This window comes from Sinocyclocheilus rhinocerous, unplaced genomic scaffold (assembly GCF_001515625.1).
Source record: "Sinocyclocheilus rhinocerous isolate Xijiao unplaced genomic scaffold, SAMN03320098_v1.1 scaffold907, whole genome shotgun sequence".
NCBI classification, from domain to species: domain Eukaryota; kingdom Metazoa; phylum Chordata; class Actinopteri; order Cypriniformes; family Cyprinidae; genus Sinocyclocheilus; species Sinocyclocheilus rhinocerous.
Window position 1 is genome coordinate 80122 of NW_015662569.1, and position 18796 is coordinate 98917.

At 37.7% G+C, this 18796-nt stretch overlaps 1 protein-coding gene across 1 annotated transcript in view; it reads left to right on the top strand.

Moving 5' to 3' along the window:
- LOC107728064 (uncharacterized) overlaps positions 1-18796 on the top strand; it is a 31741-nt gene that overhangs the window by 4975 nt on the left and 7970 nt on the right. The window contains exons 2-16 of the mRNA XM_016538125.1: positions 877-981; positions 1087-1217; positions 1381-1423; positions 3061-3186; positions 3294-3392; positions 4486-4707; positions 6884-7021; positions 7121-7258; positions 7385-7507; positions 8818-9045; positions 11864-12001; positions 12209-12313; positions 12836-12930; positions 14383-14917; positions 15002-15430. Of these exons, the coding sequence (XP_016393611.1) occupies positions 877-981; positions 1087-1217; positions 1381-1423; positions 3061-3186; positions 3294-3392; positions 4486-4707; positions 6884-7021; positions 7121-7258; positions 7385-7507; positions 8818-9045; positions 11864-12001; positions 12209-12313; positions 12836-12930; positions 14383-14917; positions 15002-15430 (2655 nt within the window). The remainder of the gene's footprint in view (positions 1-876; positions 982-1086; positions 1218-1380; positions 1424-3060; positions 3187-3293; positions 3393-4485; positions 4708-6883; positions 7022-7120; positions 7259-7384; positions 7508-8817; positions 9046-11863; positions 12002-12208; positions 12314-12835; positions 12931-14382; positions 14918-15001; positions 15431-18796) is intronic.

Consider the following 18796-nt stretch of genomic DNA (forward strand, 5'->3'; position numbering starts at 1 on the left):
TCTTACTAAATGATCTTACAAAATGGAAATACTTTTGATCAAATGAATCAGTGAAACTGAGTTATCATAATATCACCATCACAATGAGAAATCCCATAAAAACCAAAACAGCAGTCGACTGAGGAAAGACAGCTGTCCATCACTGCATTCACGACTGCAGGTAAGCGCAGCTGTACCCGAGTGAGCCGAGAAGAGAGCTTATCTGATAGTGAAATGATCGTGAGACACATGCTTCCTTTAAGTTTCCTCGAGGGAGAGTGGTTTAAAAACAGAAAACACACAACGCTATAAGAAACTTTGCTTAGCACACCGTTATGTTTGTGTCTCTGTCTGGAACGTCTGTGTCGGCATGCTATTTTTATTGTTATCAGACTGAGGAGCCAATTTTTTTACCCGAGCATGTGGATATTATTGTTTTTCTCAACATTAACGTGTGAAACAATATAAACACGATAAACATAGGCCGACTCGAGTGTGTAACTTACGTTCTGTACTGTAATTGGCACGGGCTGCTTAATTTTTTCTGTTTGCTTTGCTTGAGCTTGAATGCTTTTGTTCTTTAAATTATAGATTTTTTTTTTTATAGAATGTGCATCTCTACTTCAGAACTTTGTTTCTTAGTCATTTATTGTCTGCTGAATCTACATGCATATTCATGATCTACCCAACCCCTGCTGGAACCTGACAGACAGCGGTTATAATATTTTTTCATTATTTGGAGAAGATTGTGTCTGTCCCCTAATATCTCATGTGCTTTTAGGCTTGTTATGATTGGTAGAGCTGGTGAGAATAAACCGCTCTGAAGGCTCATAGTACGAAAATTTAAAAATAGCTTAATATAGTATTGAGCAATTTTTTGTGTGTTATTTAAATAAGGGCAATCGTGCGTTTGGAGATAGAGGAGGGTTTGCTGGACCACTGCCACCTGATTTCCGGGGCCCAGGTCCAGTACAGCCACCAACTGAAGCGTTTAATGCCACTGTAAGTTCGCCCATGTATTTCATTTCATACTAAATGATTGCTATTGTATAAGTCTGTCATGTGTTGTAGATCTGCAATGCAATGTCTGGTGTGCTTGTGTTTCAGAGCATGGCTCCTCCTGTGAAAGGCTGTCCACCCCAACCTCCAAAGAAAAAAGATCAGCCGGCTCCGAAAGAGACTGAACCTCCTAAATCGATGGCATCAAAGATATCAAAATTCAAGAATATTTCTGCAAAGTAATTTGATGGTCATATTTTGTACTTATTTAATTTTTTTGCAACCATGTTCTATGTGTGGTCTGTGTGACCTCTCTGCCATGGCCTCTTTGCTGGAAATCAGTAGTGGTTTTGAGAAAGTTGAGATTGTTGAAGTAAACTCGTATGTTTTTTTTTTCTTCAGTACTCCTCGTGGACGCTCATTGGGAGTAATTTCATTCATTGGTGTAAGTATTAATAATATTACTTATTATATTAATAATAAATAATAGACCTTAGATTAGACGGCATATTGCATTTTACATGGATAAACTCGAGGCTGTTAAAGATAGACTAACACCGTGTCTACACCGGGCGCAAGTGGCGCAACAAAATACTATAGAACCGTGTGGCCACGCATCGACGTGACACGACAAATCTCTACAGTAAACTGATGCGTCGTTCCATTCATGACGCAGTGTTAATTTTGACAGGCATTTTTTTAGTCTTAGTCTTTATCTTGAGACGAAAATGCTTAATAGTCTTAGTCACATTTTAGCAGAGGTGGGGGCAAGTCACACATGTTCAAGTCTCAAGCAAGTCTCAAGTCACAGTACAAACAAATCAAGCAAGTCAAGTCGAGTCCTGCTAAGGATCAAGTCAAGTCAAGTCACAGTATCAAACAGGAACAAATATTTTTTTGCCACACGACCTTATTAATTTTTCCTCAGAAATTAACTTAATTATACATTTTAAATAATAATGTTTTAAATATAACATTTTGAATATAGGCAAAATACTACTTTGTATACCGCTATTGTCTGTAATTGAGAAAATATTGATAAAAATACAAGATAAAAAGATAAACGGAGCAATTCCAATAGGGTCCTCACACCATCGGTGCTCGGGCCCTAATGCTAAATAATATGCAATGCTGACTACAAATCACCCCTTATATCAGAAATAAAATGGACCCAAAATTTTCATCGGATATAGACACCCTATTTGGATTGTTTCTTTCACTTTGCATGACATTGTTCCATGCCTACATTGTTCTCGAAAACTATTGTCATGGCTCAAAACAAAAAGCCTATTGCTGTTAATGTGCATGTATCTTCCCCTGTAACTTATTGATTTCTTTGATTTTATAATAAGAACTAAATTGACAGCTATGCCAGACTCGAGTCAAGTCATGTGACTCGAGTCCCCCACCTCTGGCTGTCACACAGATCTGGTATAGGCTACACATGCGATTTCTTTCGCAGCTATTTACGTTCAAAGATATATCTGACTGTGTTTATGTGAACTTTGTGTGGTTTTGACAGTTTAAGCGCAATAAGACGTGAAAGAGAACATAGTTTTTTACTCATGTGACGCGCTGTCTGCCAGCCAGCTTTCTGTGCATGCGCTTCGGATGTGTGAGCTCAGAAAACCATTCATCAAAACTTTAATAAACTTGCATGATGTCCTGCAGTGTCACGTGATCGTGACCGTGATAGACATGATAATCAAGACCAAATAGATGTTTTCTTTTGGCAGAGTAGGTGAGGCACAAGCTGTAAAGGCACAGTCCTCTTCTGGAAAAGGGGCATTTAAAGATACATGCACAAAAACAGCACGTTTTTGCCTCATTATGGTCATTTTTAGCATGGAACAATAAATGATCTGTTAGGTATTTTAAGCTGAAACTTCACATACATTCTAGAGACACCTGAGAGTTGTATTACATATTGTAAAAAGGGGCATAATAGGTCCCCTTTAAGATTTACTATTTAAAAGTGTTGTTGTGCTACAGTTTGTTTTTAAATGTGTTGCCTTGTTTGAAAATCTCAAAAAAAAAAAAAAGTGAATATCAAAAATTTCACTGTTTTTGATTTCCCCTCAGAATAATTGTGGTTTCATTGAACGGGAGGATTTGAAGAAATTTTCTTTTATATTTGATGCTTTTTTTGGAAACCGAGCTCACCTGGTGCCTGGGGTTAAAGTGCATTTCACAGCAGTGAAAAACCTGGTAAGTGTTTATATAGTATATGTGCAAAAATAATTCATTTGTTGAAGCATTTTGCATATGGATAGAAAATGTTCTCATTTTTGTACCATAACTGCTTGTGATGTCAGGGAAAAGAATGTGCGGTTGATGTGAAAGTGGCACCAGGAGGAACAGAAGACATTGACAGTACGATGTATGAAGGCGTAGTTCTCACAGCCCTTCCTGATGTGAGTAAGACTCTCACTTAAGTAATTATATACAAGATATCCATCCATTATATCTAAGGTTCACCATTCACTTTCATTTCAGCAAAAAGATCTAGATAAATCAAATAAAATGTTATTGACTTCCAATTAAAGTAAGAGATCACTGCACTTGTCAAGCCATTTGATGTATTATTAATCTCACTATTCAATATTAGTCCACTTGTGTACTGAGAATAGAAATATAGGATCTTCTCATGGGAAGAAGGGTTGGAGTGCTGAGCGTTGAAGGAGTTCTGCAGATGTATGTGTGTCGACTTTGATAAGCAGAAACAGTGATATTAACTGCTTATATTAACATATTAACTGTCATCACCTTTTGAATAAACTGTTTTAAACACGTATTCATAAATTAAAAGTGCTGAACAGACATGTTTTTTCCCCTCTTTGTGCATGTATGTGGGTGAGTTAGATAAGGAAAGAATGAGAATGTCTGGAGGTTTTAATTTCTTAAGCAACATCCCCCAGAGCTTCGTCAAGGCCAGATAGTCACATTTACAAGATGGTCACATACTGCACACACTAGGGTTATTATAGTTTTAGAAATTTCACTAGTCACTAGTCAAACAAAGTCTCTAACAAAGTCACTAGTTTTTTAAGTGTTTTGTAACAATCTCATATCTGTCCATGATGGCAAATACACCATACTTAATAACATCAAATTCACAGAAACGCAGAATACTGTACTGCAGAAGTTGCAGTCAAAGAAATGTGTTGTGAATGTGCCATTGCTGCTACATTTTGCAGTTAAGTGCTTTGGCTTTGGGGCATTTATGATTCTGCAGTTTGATCTGTAAACCTTACATCACTTTCTAGTTGGGCAGATGCCAGATAGTCAGAAGTCAGGGTTGGAATTTGGAAGATTGATTAAAGCTGTCCAGCATTGATTAAAAATCAATTTGCCTCTACTTTGTTTTTATTTGTATTGTAGCGTTTTGACAAGTCTTTGGAGGAGATTATGCAGTCCGTAGGTTTAATCTGTAATGGTAAAAATGTCGACTTGTATAGAGTTGTAGGTTAAATCCAAAAATCTCTTTCTATATATGTATTTCATAAGGACAATGTCAAGGAGGCTAATCCTGGCCGCATCAGGACCGTTTTCTCTAAGGATCCCATTATATTGCCCTTTGGAAAGGCAGACACCAATGTGACTCTGCTGCTGTATGATCGTGTGGAGTTCCAGTTGCTGACAAATGTTATTACCAAGGAACAAAGAGCCACAAACATCAAACCAAAAACACCCGACACTTTTCAGCTCACCAAAGAAATCAGGAAGATGGTAAGTGTCCCATCATATTCCACTGACCTTTTTTCTACATTTGTCTGTGAAAGTGTAGGACTCAAGAATTCTATGCTTATCCCGAAGGCATGAGCTTGTAAGTGTTCATTCTTTTTATTCTATAGAGAAGAATGCATCTCGACCAAAATAGCATTGTCGCTGTTTTCTGTATGATTCTGAAAAATGTTCTACTTGAATGCCTGTGTAAAGAATGGCAAAACTCTTAGAGATGTCTTTGTCTAGACCAGAGTGAAGGTGACAGTAAAGCAGTCTTACTCTGCAACAAATGCGACTGAGAGCAAAGTGAGAACAGGAAGTTAAGATTTGAGAGCAAAAGGAAATAAGTTGAACAATGTCATTGAATATAAAGTTGAGGCTTTGAGTATATATTATATTATTTAAAGATTGTTTTAATGTTCTTAGATTAGAATTTAAAGGGTTAGATCACCCAAAAATGAAAATTAGCCCATAAATTACTCACCCTCAAGTCATCCTAGGTGTATATGACTTTCTTCTTTCAGACGAATCCAGTCGGAATTATATAAAAAATTGTCTTTGATCTTTCAATCTGTTTAATGCCACTCAGCAGGTGTTGCATGCATCAGTCCAAAAGAAGTTAAATAAAAAGCGCCCATCCATAAAAAAAAATGTCTCACACGGCTCCGGGGGGTGAACAAAGGCCTCCTGTAGCGAATCGATGCGTTTTTGTAAGATAAATATCCATATTCAAAACTTTAATGTAGCATGCGCCAACAGTTGTACATGGAAGCAGTTCCGGGAGAATGACGTATGAGTTCAGCACTGCGCATGTGCCGGTGAGTCTCGTGAAAACCAACGTTTGTTAACAGGAGCAAAGGAAGCAAAGTTTCCTTACTTTAGCAAAGAAAAACCAGTCTCCTCTTGGCTTATATCGAAATCCTCCGACATTCTTCTTTACAAATCCTCGTTTTGTACTTCTAATAAGTGACCGTTGTTTTGTTTTGATCTCTCCCCTGCGCTTCCGCGTTCGTCACTTCTGAGCGGCGCATGCACAAAGCCGACGTCCTACGTCATCCGCCCGGAACTGCTTCCGTGTTCAACAGTGAGCGCAAGCTATATTAAAGTGATTATTACGTTTTGAATATGGATATTTTTTTTTTACAAAAACGCATCGATTCGCTACAGGAGGCCTTTGTTCACCCCCTGGAGCCGTGTGAGACACTTTGTTTTATGGATGGGCGCTTTTTATTTCATTTATTTTGGACTGAAGCACTGCAACGCCCGCTGAGTGCAATGATAGAGCTTGGAATAGCCAGGACAATTTTTTATATAACTCCGACTGGATTCATCTGAAAGAAGAAAGTCATATACACCTAGGATGACTTGAGGGTTTTTTATACCCAGACAGTAATTTATGGGCTAATTTTCATTTTTGGGTGAACTAACCCTTTAAGGCTTATAAGACAGAAAAATGTTTCAATTCATAACTCCTTTTTTCTACATGTTTATATTTGTTTGCCTTTTTTTTTTGCTTTTGTTGTTGCTTTATCCACCTTATTTTGCAATGCAGAAGTGTATTTTCTGTGTGACTGCTATAGTTGCTATAGGTAAATAACTAGAAAAATAACGCAGTTAATGCCAAAACTGTTTACGCTACAAAATGGTGTTTGTTTAAGATAAAATATCAAAATTATATGATAATAAATACCAGTTTGCAATATCAAGCAGCAAATAACTGGAAGCGAATGACACCAGAAGCCTCGCACATTCATGTTACAAATGGAAGCATCCACTCTTATATTAAAAATAAAGTGGATATTTTCTGCTTTATTTTTGTCTCCCTATCGCTGTCCTAACCAGACATGACGTGACATACAGGCGATAAAAGGTGTCTTTTATATGTTGATCTGAATTTTTGTCCTAGCCAGCCGATATGCAACAAGTGACAGGATTCTGTTTTTGAAATGACTGTGTATATCATTGTGCACATGAGTTTAATTGCACCTTTGTGCTAGACATGAATGATCAAATCATGAGGCATGTGGAGGAGGTGTGAGATTACTTTTTTAAGTTGTTCGTATTAAAGAGACTCTGGTTGCCACCCAGAACACTCTAGCTCTGGTTTTTACACAGACAAACACTATTCGTATTTTCTTCCAAAAACATAAAAATGCGTTTATTATTATTTTGTTGGCAGGGTGTGGTTATGAACAAGAGCGATGGAACCCTGACCATCATGACAGAGAAACATGATAACCTCAAGGCCTCTGCTACTGACAATTTATCAGATGATGAGCTGAATGTCATGGATGAAGTGGAGCTCACTATTTTGACTGTGAGTAAAATTATTAGTACAACACATTGTATCTTTCTTTGTATTCAAACTTTTGATTGTATTCAAAGCTTCCTAATATACAAATGCTGTGTATTGAAGGTGAACGACACAAAGAAGGCCGTCCGACTCAAAAAGCTGCCCGAGGGCTCTGTGACCTTTAATCAAAAAGCAAAAGGCAATGAAAATATTTCTGACGCAAAGGACAGTAAATCTGGCACTACCCCTGGCAAAGACAAGGTACTTTAGCCTATTAAAAGGCATTGTTTATTCTCAGCTGTCCTGTTGGAGATAACTTTAGGAAATTGTTGCGCTCGTGGAAATTTTCACTTTCTTCTAAAAGTGCATTTACATCTTTATCTGCAGTGGAAGCCCGTGACCATGGAGGCTGGTTCTCAAGATTCAGTCTCCTTAGACGTAAGCAGTGAGAAATACGAGGGGACGATTACCAAAATCGCCCCAAAGAAAAGCCCAAGCCAGGAAAAAGTGGTAGGCTTTCACCCTCCTGCAACCTGAACACAAACAGCATCTTATTAAAACCTGAAAAAAATCTTGATAAACGATTACAGTGCATTTATAACATTTGAATCTTATATAGAATAATGTAAGACTGTAATGTTGTTTTATGACACTTTGAAAATTATGAAATTTATGAAAATTACCCCATTATTTACTCACCCTCTTTCTTCTTTCAGACGAACCAAATAGGAGTTATTAAAAAAAGTTCTTGCTCTTCCAAGCTTTATAATGGCAGTGGGTAGTGGTTGAGATTTTGAAGCAAAATAAAGTGCATCCATCCATCATAAAAAAGTAATTCACATGCTCCGGGGGGGTTAATAAAGGCCTTCTGAAGTGAATCGATGCGTTTTTTGTAAGAAAAATATCCTTATTTAAAACTTTATAAACTGCAATCTCTAGTTTCGACTAACTGTCGGTTGGTTCTCGCGAGACTAGCATATTCTCACCAGCGCTTACGCTACACCTACGTCCTATGTCAGAGGTCCCCAACCATCAGGTCGCAACCCAGTACCGGGCCGTGGAAGTGTTGCTACCGGGTTGCAAGAACGTTCTGGGAAAAATGTGTAGCCTATGGCACTCTGTTATATATTGCGTTTTGTTGATTATTCTAATTATTCTGTATTTCTCATTCTTTGTGCTTTGAATATTTTTTTCTTGCTTATGTGAGAAATCATCTGATCTGTGACTCAAAAACCACAATATGATCCGTTGAACCACTAATATATATTTAAATATTCCCCCATTCACTGCCATTATAAAGCTTGGAAAAGCCAGGACATTTTTTTTTATATAACTCCAATTGTGTTCGTCAGAAAGAAGAAAGTCATATATATCTAGGATGGCTTGAGGGTGTGTAAATCGTGGTAATTTTCTTATTTTTGGGTAAACTATACATTTAATAGGTGATCGTTTCACATTTGTGACGTGTGAGGTAGACTTAATGTAGCCCTACATTCACTTATGGATCTTATCTACCTCTGTTGTTTGAGAACATCTGATTGGAGATGAGAACTTCTGCTCTACGTCTACACATCTGTAGAGTTTTTGACTTCTGAAGTGCTGGAACTGTTGGCTTCCAGAAATGCATCTATTAGTTTTGAGGGTTTTTTGGAAAGTCCCCTTGAGCTCAGCTTGTTGCATTGAAAGGATGCATGGATGGTTTCGTAATTATTTATAAAACCAAAGTAAAAGGTTTTAATGTCATTTCCTTCTTTGATCAGAGCACTATTTTTCAAAGCGGTCATGTTTCGGTTATTTATTTATTTTTTCCTTTTGAGCAGATGGACAATCAAGAGCCCACGTTGGGTCTTCTGGTCACCACAGTGGAGGGCACAGAGAAGCAGTTGTCTTTTAGGTCAGGTAACGTGATCACGAAAGCCACCATGATGGTTGGTGACAAGGTCCAGTTCAACATTTTCACCAACAGTGTGACCAAGGAGGAGTGTGCCGTCAACGTAGAGATCCTGCCAGAAACTTTCCAGACAGACTCTGAAGAGCAACGTAAGATAGTAAGTGTTTTGCAGTTGTGACCATCCATGGTGATTTGGCCACTGCATACAGGATGTTAAGTGTGCATTTAGGTAGTTGTTTTGAAGTAGTAGTTGATTAGCAGCTGCACCATATCTTAAATTGGCATGATACAGCTTTCGAAGATGAAAATAGCCCAAGGTTTGCATAGTTGCACTGTTGGTCAGTGTAGTTCCGTATGAAATGCATGTCATGACTAGGGCTGCACGATAAACATCGCACGATATTTAACGCGCATCTCGTCAGTAAAGCCGGTTCTGTAATCAGCGGTAAATCTCCATCACGTGCGTGCTTTCAAGTGGAGCAGCATTTACTACACCGAGCCGTTGTTCACTGGCAAGCTGCGCAAAACCACGATCATATTTTGCGCAGCTTGTCAGTGAACAACGGCTCTGTGTAGTTAATGCTGCTCTTCAGTGCAGTAGCTCTTCAGCATTGATGTTCTTCCTCAAGTAGATTGCATAATAGGACATTAGTTATATGGAGAGAAGTGGCATTAATTGATGTCAAATAAACATGATTGTATGGGATGCACTGAAATGAAGTTCATGATAATATGATTGATTGCACTGCATCCACCTGGATGATATGATGGCAGCCATAGTGTGCTAGAACATTTAGGGCCTGTTTACACCTGGTCATTTCATGCGTTTTCGCTGATCGGATATCTATCTGATTTGTTAAAACGTTTCCATTTACACTTGGCCACATAATTGTGTCGTCGCAAAACGGATTTAAATCCGATCTTCAATTCCTGCGCTATATTTATTAATTATATATAATTTAACGGAGTTCACGTCAACGAAATCAAAAGATAAGCGCTGCATTTTATTAATTATCAGCTCATTTCAAAATCAAAGACTGCGATAGGAGAGCGCGTGGCATCAGCACTGGAAAGATAAAGTTTGTCTTACTTCTTTTAATGAAGATGATTGTGTGTTGACCGTCTGCGTCTTACTTTGTTTCATTCGCGGCAGTTTGAGCATCAGCTTGCTGAAGAGATACTCAGTTACTCGTCCGCGGCGATGCGTGTTGCAATAGCGCAGTCATATCTGACTATAATGTCATATAGCTTATAACACACTCTCACACGTTTATTTTAACATTTTGGGAGGAGCTAAATTTACATATGTGGTTTCAACAACCAGATGCATTTACACTGGTCCAGTTTCGTCTGGAATGCGGCCCAGACCACCTCCTGAAGTGGTTTGAGCGATTGGATTTATATCCGTCTCGAATGCGTTTCGGAGGGCATTTACACCTGGTCTTTTCACGATCTGATAGCTATCCGATCAGACAAAACGCATGAAGTGACCAGGTGAACACAGCCCCATAGAGTGATGTAGCTAATGAGGACGATTAGGACGTCTTTGATGATGGAGGTCCATGCAGATATATTAACATCTCATGCATGAGACTAGTGTGGTTAAAATGTCCTGTACTTTGGTACCAAGTTAGTACTGAACCTTTAAAAATTGAACAATACCAGCTTTCTACAGTACTAGTAGTTCTGAGTCGTTTTGATACACACTGATAGGTGTTGATTTGAAATGCACCAGTGCAGAGTATGCATAGGCCTGTCACGATAACAACTTTTTGTTGTGCGATATATTGCCCCAGAAATAATTGCGATAAGCGATATTACTGTCATATTAAAGACCATTTTATGCCACTGAATATATAATCATAATGTAACAGCATAATAATGCAAGAAGGCCTACACACTTCCAAATGACAACAAACTTTTAATTTTAAGAATATTTAGTTATTGCTGAAAAACACAATCACTACCTGGCAGTCAGTATGCACAAAGGCACAGATCCCTAAACAAGGCCATATCTGCAGATGAAACTTTTTTTTTTGTAGAAGCACTTTTTAAATTTGAACTAGCACTAGCATGACTACACCACGTTATGTACGAGAAGCTGCAAAAGACACAGGCGCAAGTGGAATGTACAAAACATGGTGACATAAATTTTTAAGTAAATATAATGGGCGATATATTGCGATTATATTATATTATAATTAAAAATTATTGAGGTCATGTATATATATTGCGCGATAAGTCGATATATTGATTATTGCGACAGGCCTAAGTATGCACATAATTGTGTATACTCTGTGAAGGACATCAAGTGTATCCCTTCATAATATTCTGTGGGCCAGGAACTTGGAAATATCAGCTGAATTTACAGTCATGTTTGATTGATTTTTCCCATAGACTTCAGTGTGATTGAAGCACACTTGTTGTCCATTTTAAATTTCACACATGAGAGCGGGTAGACGTCAGGATGTCTTAATATGCCATTTACACTATGTCTAAAGTAACATTTCTTGTGCATTTTTCTCCAGAGTTTCTGATATTAGATTTTCATCATTTTTCATATTTTTGGCAAAGATTTTGGCCTGTTCTCTTTTTCCAAAAATGACAGGTTTATTGCATTTTCTGTGGTCGAAGTTTTGGTGCATCCTTGCATTTTAGCATTTGTAGAGGAATCAGAACCCAGTGAGGTGCTGTGTTTTGCCACAGCTAATCTTTAAGACAGATGCCCAATCCTGTTCCTGGAGATCTGCCTGCCTGCAAAGTTCAGATCCAACCCTGATCAAACACACCTGTCTGTAATTATCAAGTTCTCCTGAAGATCTTAATTAGGTGGTTCAGTTTGATAAGGTTTGGAGCAGAGCTTTGCAGAGAGGTAGATCCCCAGGAACAAGATTTGGCAGAAATATGTTCTTTAAGGTAATTAATAACTTCAAACACAATTTTATGTTTGCTCATGACGTGCTTCCGTCTATTAGGGGCTTGTTGTCAAGCTGGATGATAATTTTGGGTTCATCAAGACACAACAGGACCCGCAGCTATTTTTTGACATAAGTGAGGTTATGGAGGACACCAAACTCACGTTGTCTGAGAAGGTTGAATTTACCTTAGTACTGGTAAGTTTTCAGCCGCTGAAACATCATTGTTTCAGTGTTACTACTGTAACAAATTTTGTCCATGAACATTTTGTAACTGCTAGATTTCTCCTGCCCTGTATTTTGCTATTGTAGTTTCTGGCTTTTGCTGGAAAAGTAGAGGATACATTTTGGTTGCTGGTATGTCAATCCAGCTCTTTGTTGATGTAATTGTTATACTATTTGAAGAGTCAAGCAGCTGAAGGGGGAAAACAAGCTGTTAGAATAAGAAGGCTGAATGAAAGCGTCTTCACATCTGCACCAAAATTAGAGGCCTTTGGAGTAAAAGAGAAGGTGCAGTACATGACTTTTATTTTGTTGTAAGATTTATATACTAGGGCTTGCACAGATACTTGTTTTTACTAGTTGTCCAAAAATTAGGTGGGTCAATACCTATTGAATCACAACACACTGCAGAATCAGTGGTCAAACATGTGCCACTTGCTTAGTTTCTTTAGGGTTGTCTGTAAAGTGATTTTATTAACACTTAGGATTCTTTTTCTTTTTTTTTACCTTTGCCTTAATTATGAATATATTTATCTGGGGGAAGGTAATGAGTGAAATGCAACAACACTGGGACGCAGTTGAGCTTATTCTTTGTATGGAATAAGTCTAATTGAAATCATGAGATCCACTACTAGTTGGCTAAGATCCAGTGCCTGCATGGCAGAATAATGACTAGTAATACCTAGAACTAATCAACAAGTCAGTGCAACCCCTAGTTTATATAATGTATTGTTTATCAAATTAGTCATTTTCCATGGGTTGGTTGATCCCTAAATGTGGATTCTGCCATATTTGCTTGGCTGCCTGCAGAAGAAAATGACTATCAAATTGCTGAAGCATCCGAAAGACCAATTCAAGGAGGAGGTCAAAACAGAGGACAAAGGCAGTGAATCAATGGATGTAGAGTAAGTAAATCATGTCAGTCCATTAGTTAAATGTGCAGATGTTCTTCAAAACTTCATTGGAGCATCATTACATTGACCGTAAGTCTGAGAGTAAAACACAGTTTTTGTCATAGACAGGTAGAAGTGAGATGTTTTGCCACAATGCAAAAATATGCTCTAAAACTGTACAGCAGTTATTTTTATCCGCCTTTGAGAGTACTTGAAGCAAAAGTGAAAAATGGAAGTAAAACTTAAAGGTGCGGTATGTAATATTGATAGTTAGCGGTTGAAATGGGTATTGCAGTCTAAATTCAAAACTCAATGCTCACGTGGGTTGCCAGGTGCAACAAGGAACAAGCCTTACACTGAAAGATGATGGGTTGATTTATTTGCGTTTTAATATTCCTCTGGTCATAGAGCTTTTTAGTTGGATTCTGAGGCTTTTTAGGTCAGGTAGAATCTGCAATCTCTCACCTAGTTCATTTGCTAGCTTCCATGGCTGCAATAGGCTGTGTTTTCTGCCAAATGGCAACCCAGGGTGTCAATACAACTGGGTAAATTGGCAGTGGGCGGAATCACACGGATCAAAACAAAAACAGACATTCTGACACAGAACCACAGTTCTAAGTAGAAGTGGCTGTTGTGTTGTTTTTCAGATAAACAAGTATGTGAACTTGGCATGTTTCCTAAATATCTGCAAACAAATTATGGAATTTTTATGCTTTAGCACAGTCAAAAAATTACATAAAGAACCTCTAATATGTAATGGCCTCAACATATTATGACATCTGGTGGTGAGTTGCAGTATTTTTTTATACTGTAATCAAGGTCTTGTTGACACTACATGCTACCTTTTTTCATGTGTTAAAAATACTTCTAGCATATTCAAGTCAAACGTTTAAATGCTTAGTTCCTTCTATCAGGTCTACCTAAAAGTCTTTAGCAGTTAAGTGACTGTTTTTGCAGTACAATACTCTTTGTCTTGTGAACAGGAAATATACTATCTCCTGAATCAATGTGGTAAAAACATCTTCTTGTCTGCAGGAAATCAGAATATACCATCCTTTTTGAAAAATGTTCTAAAAAATTTTCATAAAATAGGCCTTCATATTTGCAGTCTTCACAGACTGGGTAAAGAAATAACCACTCATAGGTGATTGACATAACTATTTAATGCTCCTATAACTTTTTATATATATATATATAATATAGTGTTACTTTAATAATACATCTTATTGAATCTTCGCCATGAAGAATGTTTTGTACAAACATTCGATTAAAAGGCTTGTCACACTTGATATGAATAGTTGTGTTTTTATGTTGTAATTAAAATGTATTGTACTAATTATCCATAAACAATGTATATTTGTTTTCTTTCAGTATAGATTTTTTTTTTGAATGAAGTATTATGTTTTCCTGACATGTTATAACGTAATACATTTTTATGAAATTTGACAATTTCTTGATCTTTAGCAAGCCAAACAAGGGAAAAGACAGAGTACGGAGCATAAGCAGGGAAAATAGTCAACGTAGGTATAGTCGAAGCAGAAGCCGGAGCCAAGACAGAAGCATGAGTTACTACAGAAGCTCCAGTCCTGAGTGGAGGGACGGCCAATACAGATACAAACGCAGCCGCAGTCGGAGCAAAGAGCGTGGAGAGAGATACCACCGGAGTCGCAGCAGAAGCAGAGAAAGGAGCAGCCAAAGTGCCAGGAAGAGAAGCTGCAGCCCTGCCGACACAAAGAGAGTTAAAAGCCCTGACAATGTAGAAGAACTATTGAGAAAAAGGAGAGAGCTAATGGAACTCAATGAGTTGATTGCACGTAAGAAAGCTATTGTCGCTATGGAGCAAAATGCAAAAAAAATTGATCCTGAGGATGGAAAAAGTGGAGTTACAACATTTGATTATCAGCATGTGCATCATGACAACATTTGGATGCCTGACCTAAAACCAGTGAAGTCCATCTTGAAGAAACAGTCTGAACCTCACACTGATTCTCAATCTCAGGTTTGTTTCTACTTGGACTCCTAGGTTTTGATTTATATTTTATTTTCTTCTGCATATCTCACGGTCTCTTTTATCTTCTCTAAGGCATCTACAAGCAAGGAAACTGCTGCTTTTTTTGTAAAGAGTCAGAGTCAAAAGATGCAAATTGGATACCCCCAGCAGACTTGTGCTTTTGGCTCAAGTACACCTGGCTACTCAACGTTTGAAAGTACTGCTGAGAGGACTTTGACCACTGCATCTTTAACTCAGATTCAGGATCCAGAATTTGTGAGAAAAAAGAAGCAATTAGAAGATCTCAGTGAGTCCATAGCACGCAAAAGAGCGATAACTGCCATTGAACAGAAGGTCAAAGTTGTTCGGGAAATGCCTGAAATGGAAGCGGAATACGAGTTTGACTCTCACACAGAGAACCAATTTGTAATGTCTAAAGGGAACTTATGGAGCAGCGAAATAAAACCTGCTATTCAACTGAAAAAGTCAATTTTGAAGAAACGCTCAGGGATTCTGTCTCAGGTTTGTTCATTGTAAAAGGTATTGTATGGATTAGCTCTCCTTGGTGGAAAAAACTGCTGAAGGTGGTAAAACTGTTTTTTTTTTCATTGGAGCATCATTACATTGACCGTAAGTCTGAGAGTAAAACACAGTTTTTGTCATAGACAGGTAGAAGTGAGATGTTTTGCCACAATGCAAAAATATGCTCTAAAACTGTACAGCAGTTATTTTTATCCGCCTTTGAGAGTACTTGAAGCAAAAGTGAAAAATGGAAGTAAAACTTAAAGGTGCGGTATGTAATATTGATAGTTAGCGGTTGAAATGGGTATTGCAGTCTAAATTCAAAACTCAATGCTCACGTGGGTTGCCAGGTGCAACAAGGAACAAGCCTTACACTGAAAGATGATGGGTTGATTTATTTGCGTTTTAATATTCCTCTGGTCATAGAGCTTTTTAGTTGGATTCTGAGGCTTTTTAGGTCAGGTAGAATCTGCAATCTCTCACCTAGTTCATTTGCTAGCTTCCATGGCTGCAATAGGCTGTGTTTTCTGCCAAATGGCAACCCAGGGTGTCAATACAACTGGGTAAATTGGCAGTGGGCGGAATCACACGGATCAAAACAAAAACAGACATTCTGACACAGAACCACAGTTCTAAGTAGAATAACTGGCTGTTGTGTTGTTTTTCAGATAAACAAGTATGTGAACTTGGCATGTTTCCTAAATATCTGCAAACAAATTATGGTATTTTTATGCTTTAGCACAGTCAAATAATCGCATACAGCATCTTTAAGTAATTTAGTTTTGCAAATACAAAATATAGTATGGCTGACATAAAAGAATAGTTAAATTAACTAATAAAAGTTTAAAAAGCATTTCTAAAATATATCGGATGTTGTCAAGCTTCTGCAATGTGATAATATAGAAGCCCTGCTTTGTTTGCTTTTCTTCTTCTTTTAGCTGACTTCCCATGACCTAATTCGCCCATTCGGAGAATTTGCATAAAATGAGGCACAGCAGCTGAAAAATTGTGTAAAACAGGTGTGTTGAATATTAAATACCACAAAGAGCATTTTGGGTTGAGGTAAGAGCTTCACAACTGCAGAAGGATGAGGAGTAATTGTTCATCTATCTATCTATCTATCCATCCGTCTAAGCATTACAACATCTATCTATCTATCCATCCATCCATCCATCTATCTATCTATCGACACTTACATCTATCTTTTTAACTGTTCATCCATCCATCCATCCGTTTGTCTGTCTATCTATCCTTATATCCATATCTACCTGTCCATCCATCCATCTACAAACCCGTCTACATATTCACCCATCCATCTATCAGTCTATCATAACTACATATATATATATATATATATATATATATAATATAGTGTTACTTTAATAATACATCTTATTGAATCTTCGCCATGAAGAATGTTTTGTACAAACATTCGATTAAAAGGCTTGTCACACTTGATATGAATAGTTGTGTTTTTATGTTGTAATTAAAATGTATTGTACTAATTATCCATAAACAATGTATATTTGTTTTCTTTCAGTATAGATTTTTTTTTTGAATGAAGTATTATGTTTTCCTGACATGTTATAACGTAATACATTTTTATGAAATTTGACAATTTCTTGATCTTTAGCAAGCCAAACAAGGGAAAAGACAGAGTACGGAGCATAAGCAGGGAAAATAGTCAACGTAGGTATAGTCGAAGCAGAAGCCGGAGCCAAGACAGAAGCATGAGTTACTACAGAAGCTCCAGTCCTGAGTGGAGGGACGGCCAATACAGATACAAACGCAGCCGCAGTCGGAGCAAAGAGCGTGGAGAGAGATACCACCGGAGTCGCAGCAGAAGCAGAGAAAGGAGCAGCCAAAGTGCCAGGAAGAGAAGCTGCAGCCCTGCCGACACAAAGAGAGTTAAAAGCCCTGACAATGTAGAAGAACTATTGAGAAAAAGGAGAGAGCTAATGGAACTCAATGAGTTGATTGCACGTAAGAAAGCTATTGTCGCTATGGAGCAAAATGCAAAAAAAATTGATCCTGAGGATGGAAAAAGTGGAGTTACAACATTTGATTATCAGCATGTGCATCATGACAACATTTGGATGCCTGACCTAAAACCAGTGAAGTCCATCTTGAAGAAACAGTCTGAACCTCACACTGATTCTCAATCTCAGGTTTGTTTCTACTTGGACTCCTAGGTTTTGATTTATATTTTATTTTCTTCTGCATATCTCACGGTCTCTTTTATCTTCTCTAAGGCATCTACAAGCAAGGAAACTGCTGCTTTTTTTGTAAAGAGTCAGAGTCAAAAGATGCAAATTGGATACCCCCAGCAGACTTGTGCTTTTGGCTCAAGTACACCTGGCTACTCAACGTTTGAAAGTACTGCTGAGAGGACTTTGACCACTGCATCTTTAACTCAGATTCAGGATCCAGAATTTGTGAGAAAAAAGAAGCAATTAGAAGATCTCAGTGAGTCCATAGCACGCAAAAGAGCGATAACTGCCATTGAACAGAAGGTCAAAGTTGTTCGGGAAATGCCTGAAATGGAAGCGGAATACGAGTTTGACTCTCACACAGAGAACCAATTTGTAATGTCTAAAGGGAACTTATGGAGCAGCGAAATAAAACCTGCTATTCAACTGAAAAAGTCAATTTTGAAGAAACGCTCAGGGATTCTGTCTCAGGTTTGTTCATTGTAAAAGGTATTGTATGGATTAGCTCTCCTTGGTGGAAAAAACTGCTGAAGGTGGTAAAACTGTTTTTTTTAATTTTTTTAAACATGTTAGCTGAGTAGTTGCTGGTAGTTGGCTAGATTCTGAACCCCACCAGCTATGGTGGTCTTCCAGGTCTGATTTTGACCAAGGTTGACCCATCCATCTACAGTCCATCGGATTGATCATAAAATGGCTAGTTTGGACCATCTAGAAAACGTATCGAACCAGCTACCACCTGAAGCTGGTTTTAGCTGGATGTCCCAGCTAGGCATGGGCCGGTATGATATTTTGACGGTATGATAACCTTAAGCAAAAATATCACAGTTTCACGGTATCACGGTATTGTCGTTACAGCTCTAAAATGTGTTATTTTTAAATGACTGGGTAAAAAAAAACTTTTCCCGCTAAACACAATATATTTTGTTTTTGAGCAACACAGAATATTAGGAACAGTAGTATTTGTTTATTTTTTCTTTGATTTGTTTCCTAAAAAGAAGAAAAATAAAGACCGACATCTTTATTTAACCTAAATCTGTAATTACAGTTTTCATTTTAGTTATATAATTCATATACATATCATTTATATAATTTCATATCATTTAGTTATATAATTTCATATACATAATTTGATTTAATAACCCAATTTGAAGCAAAA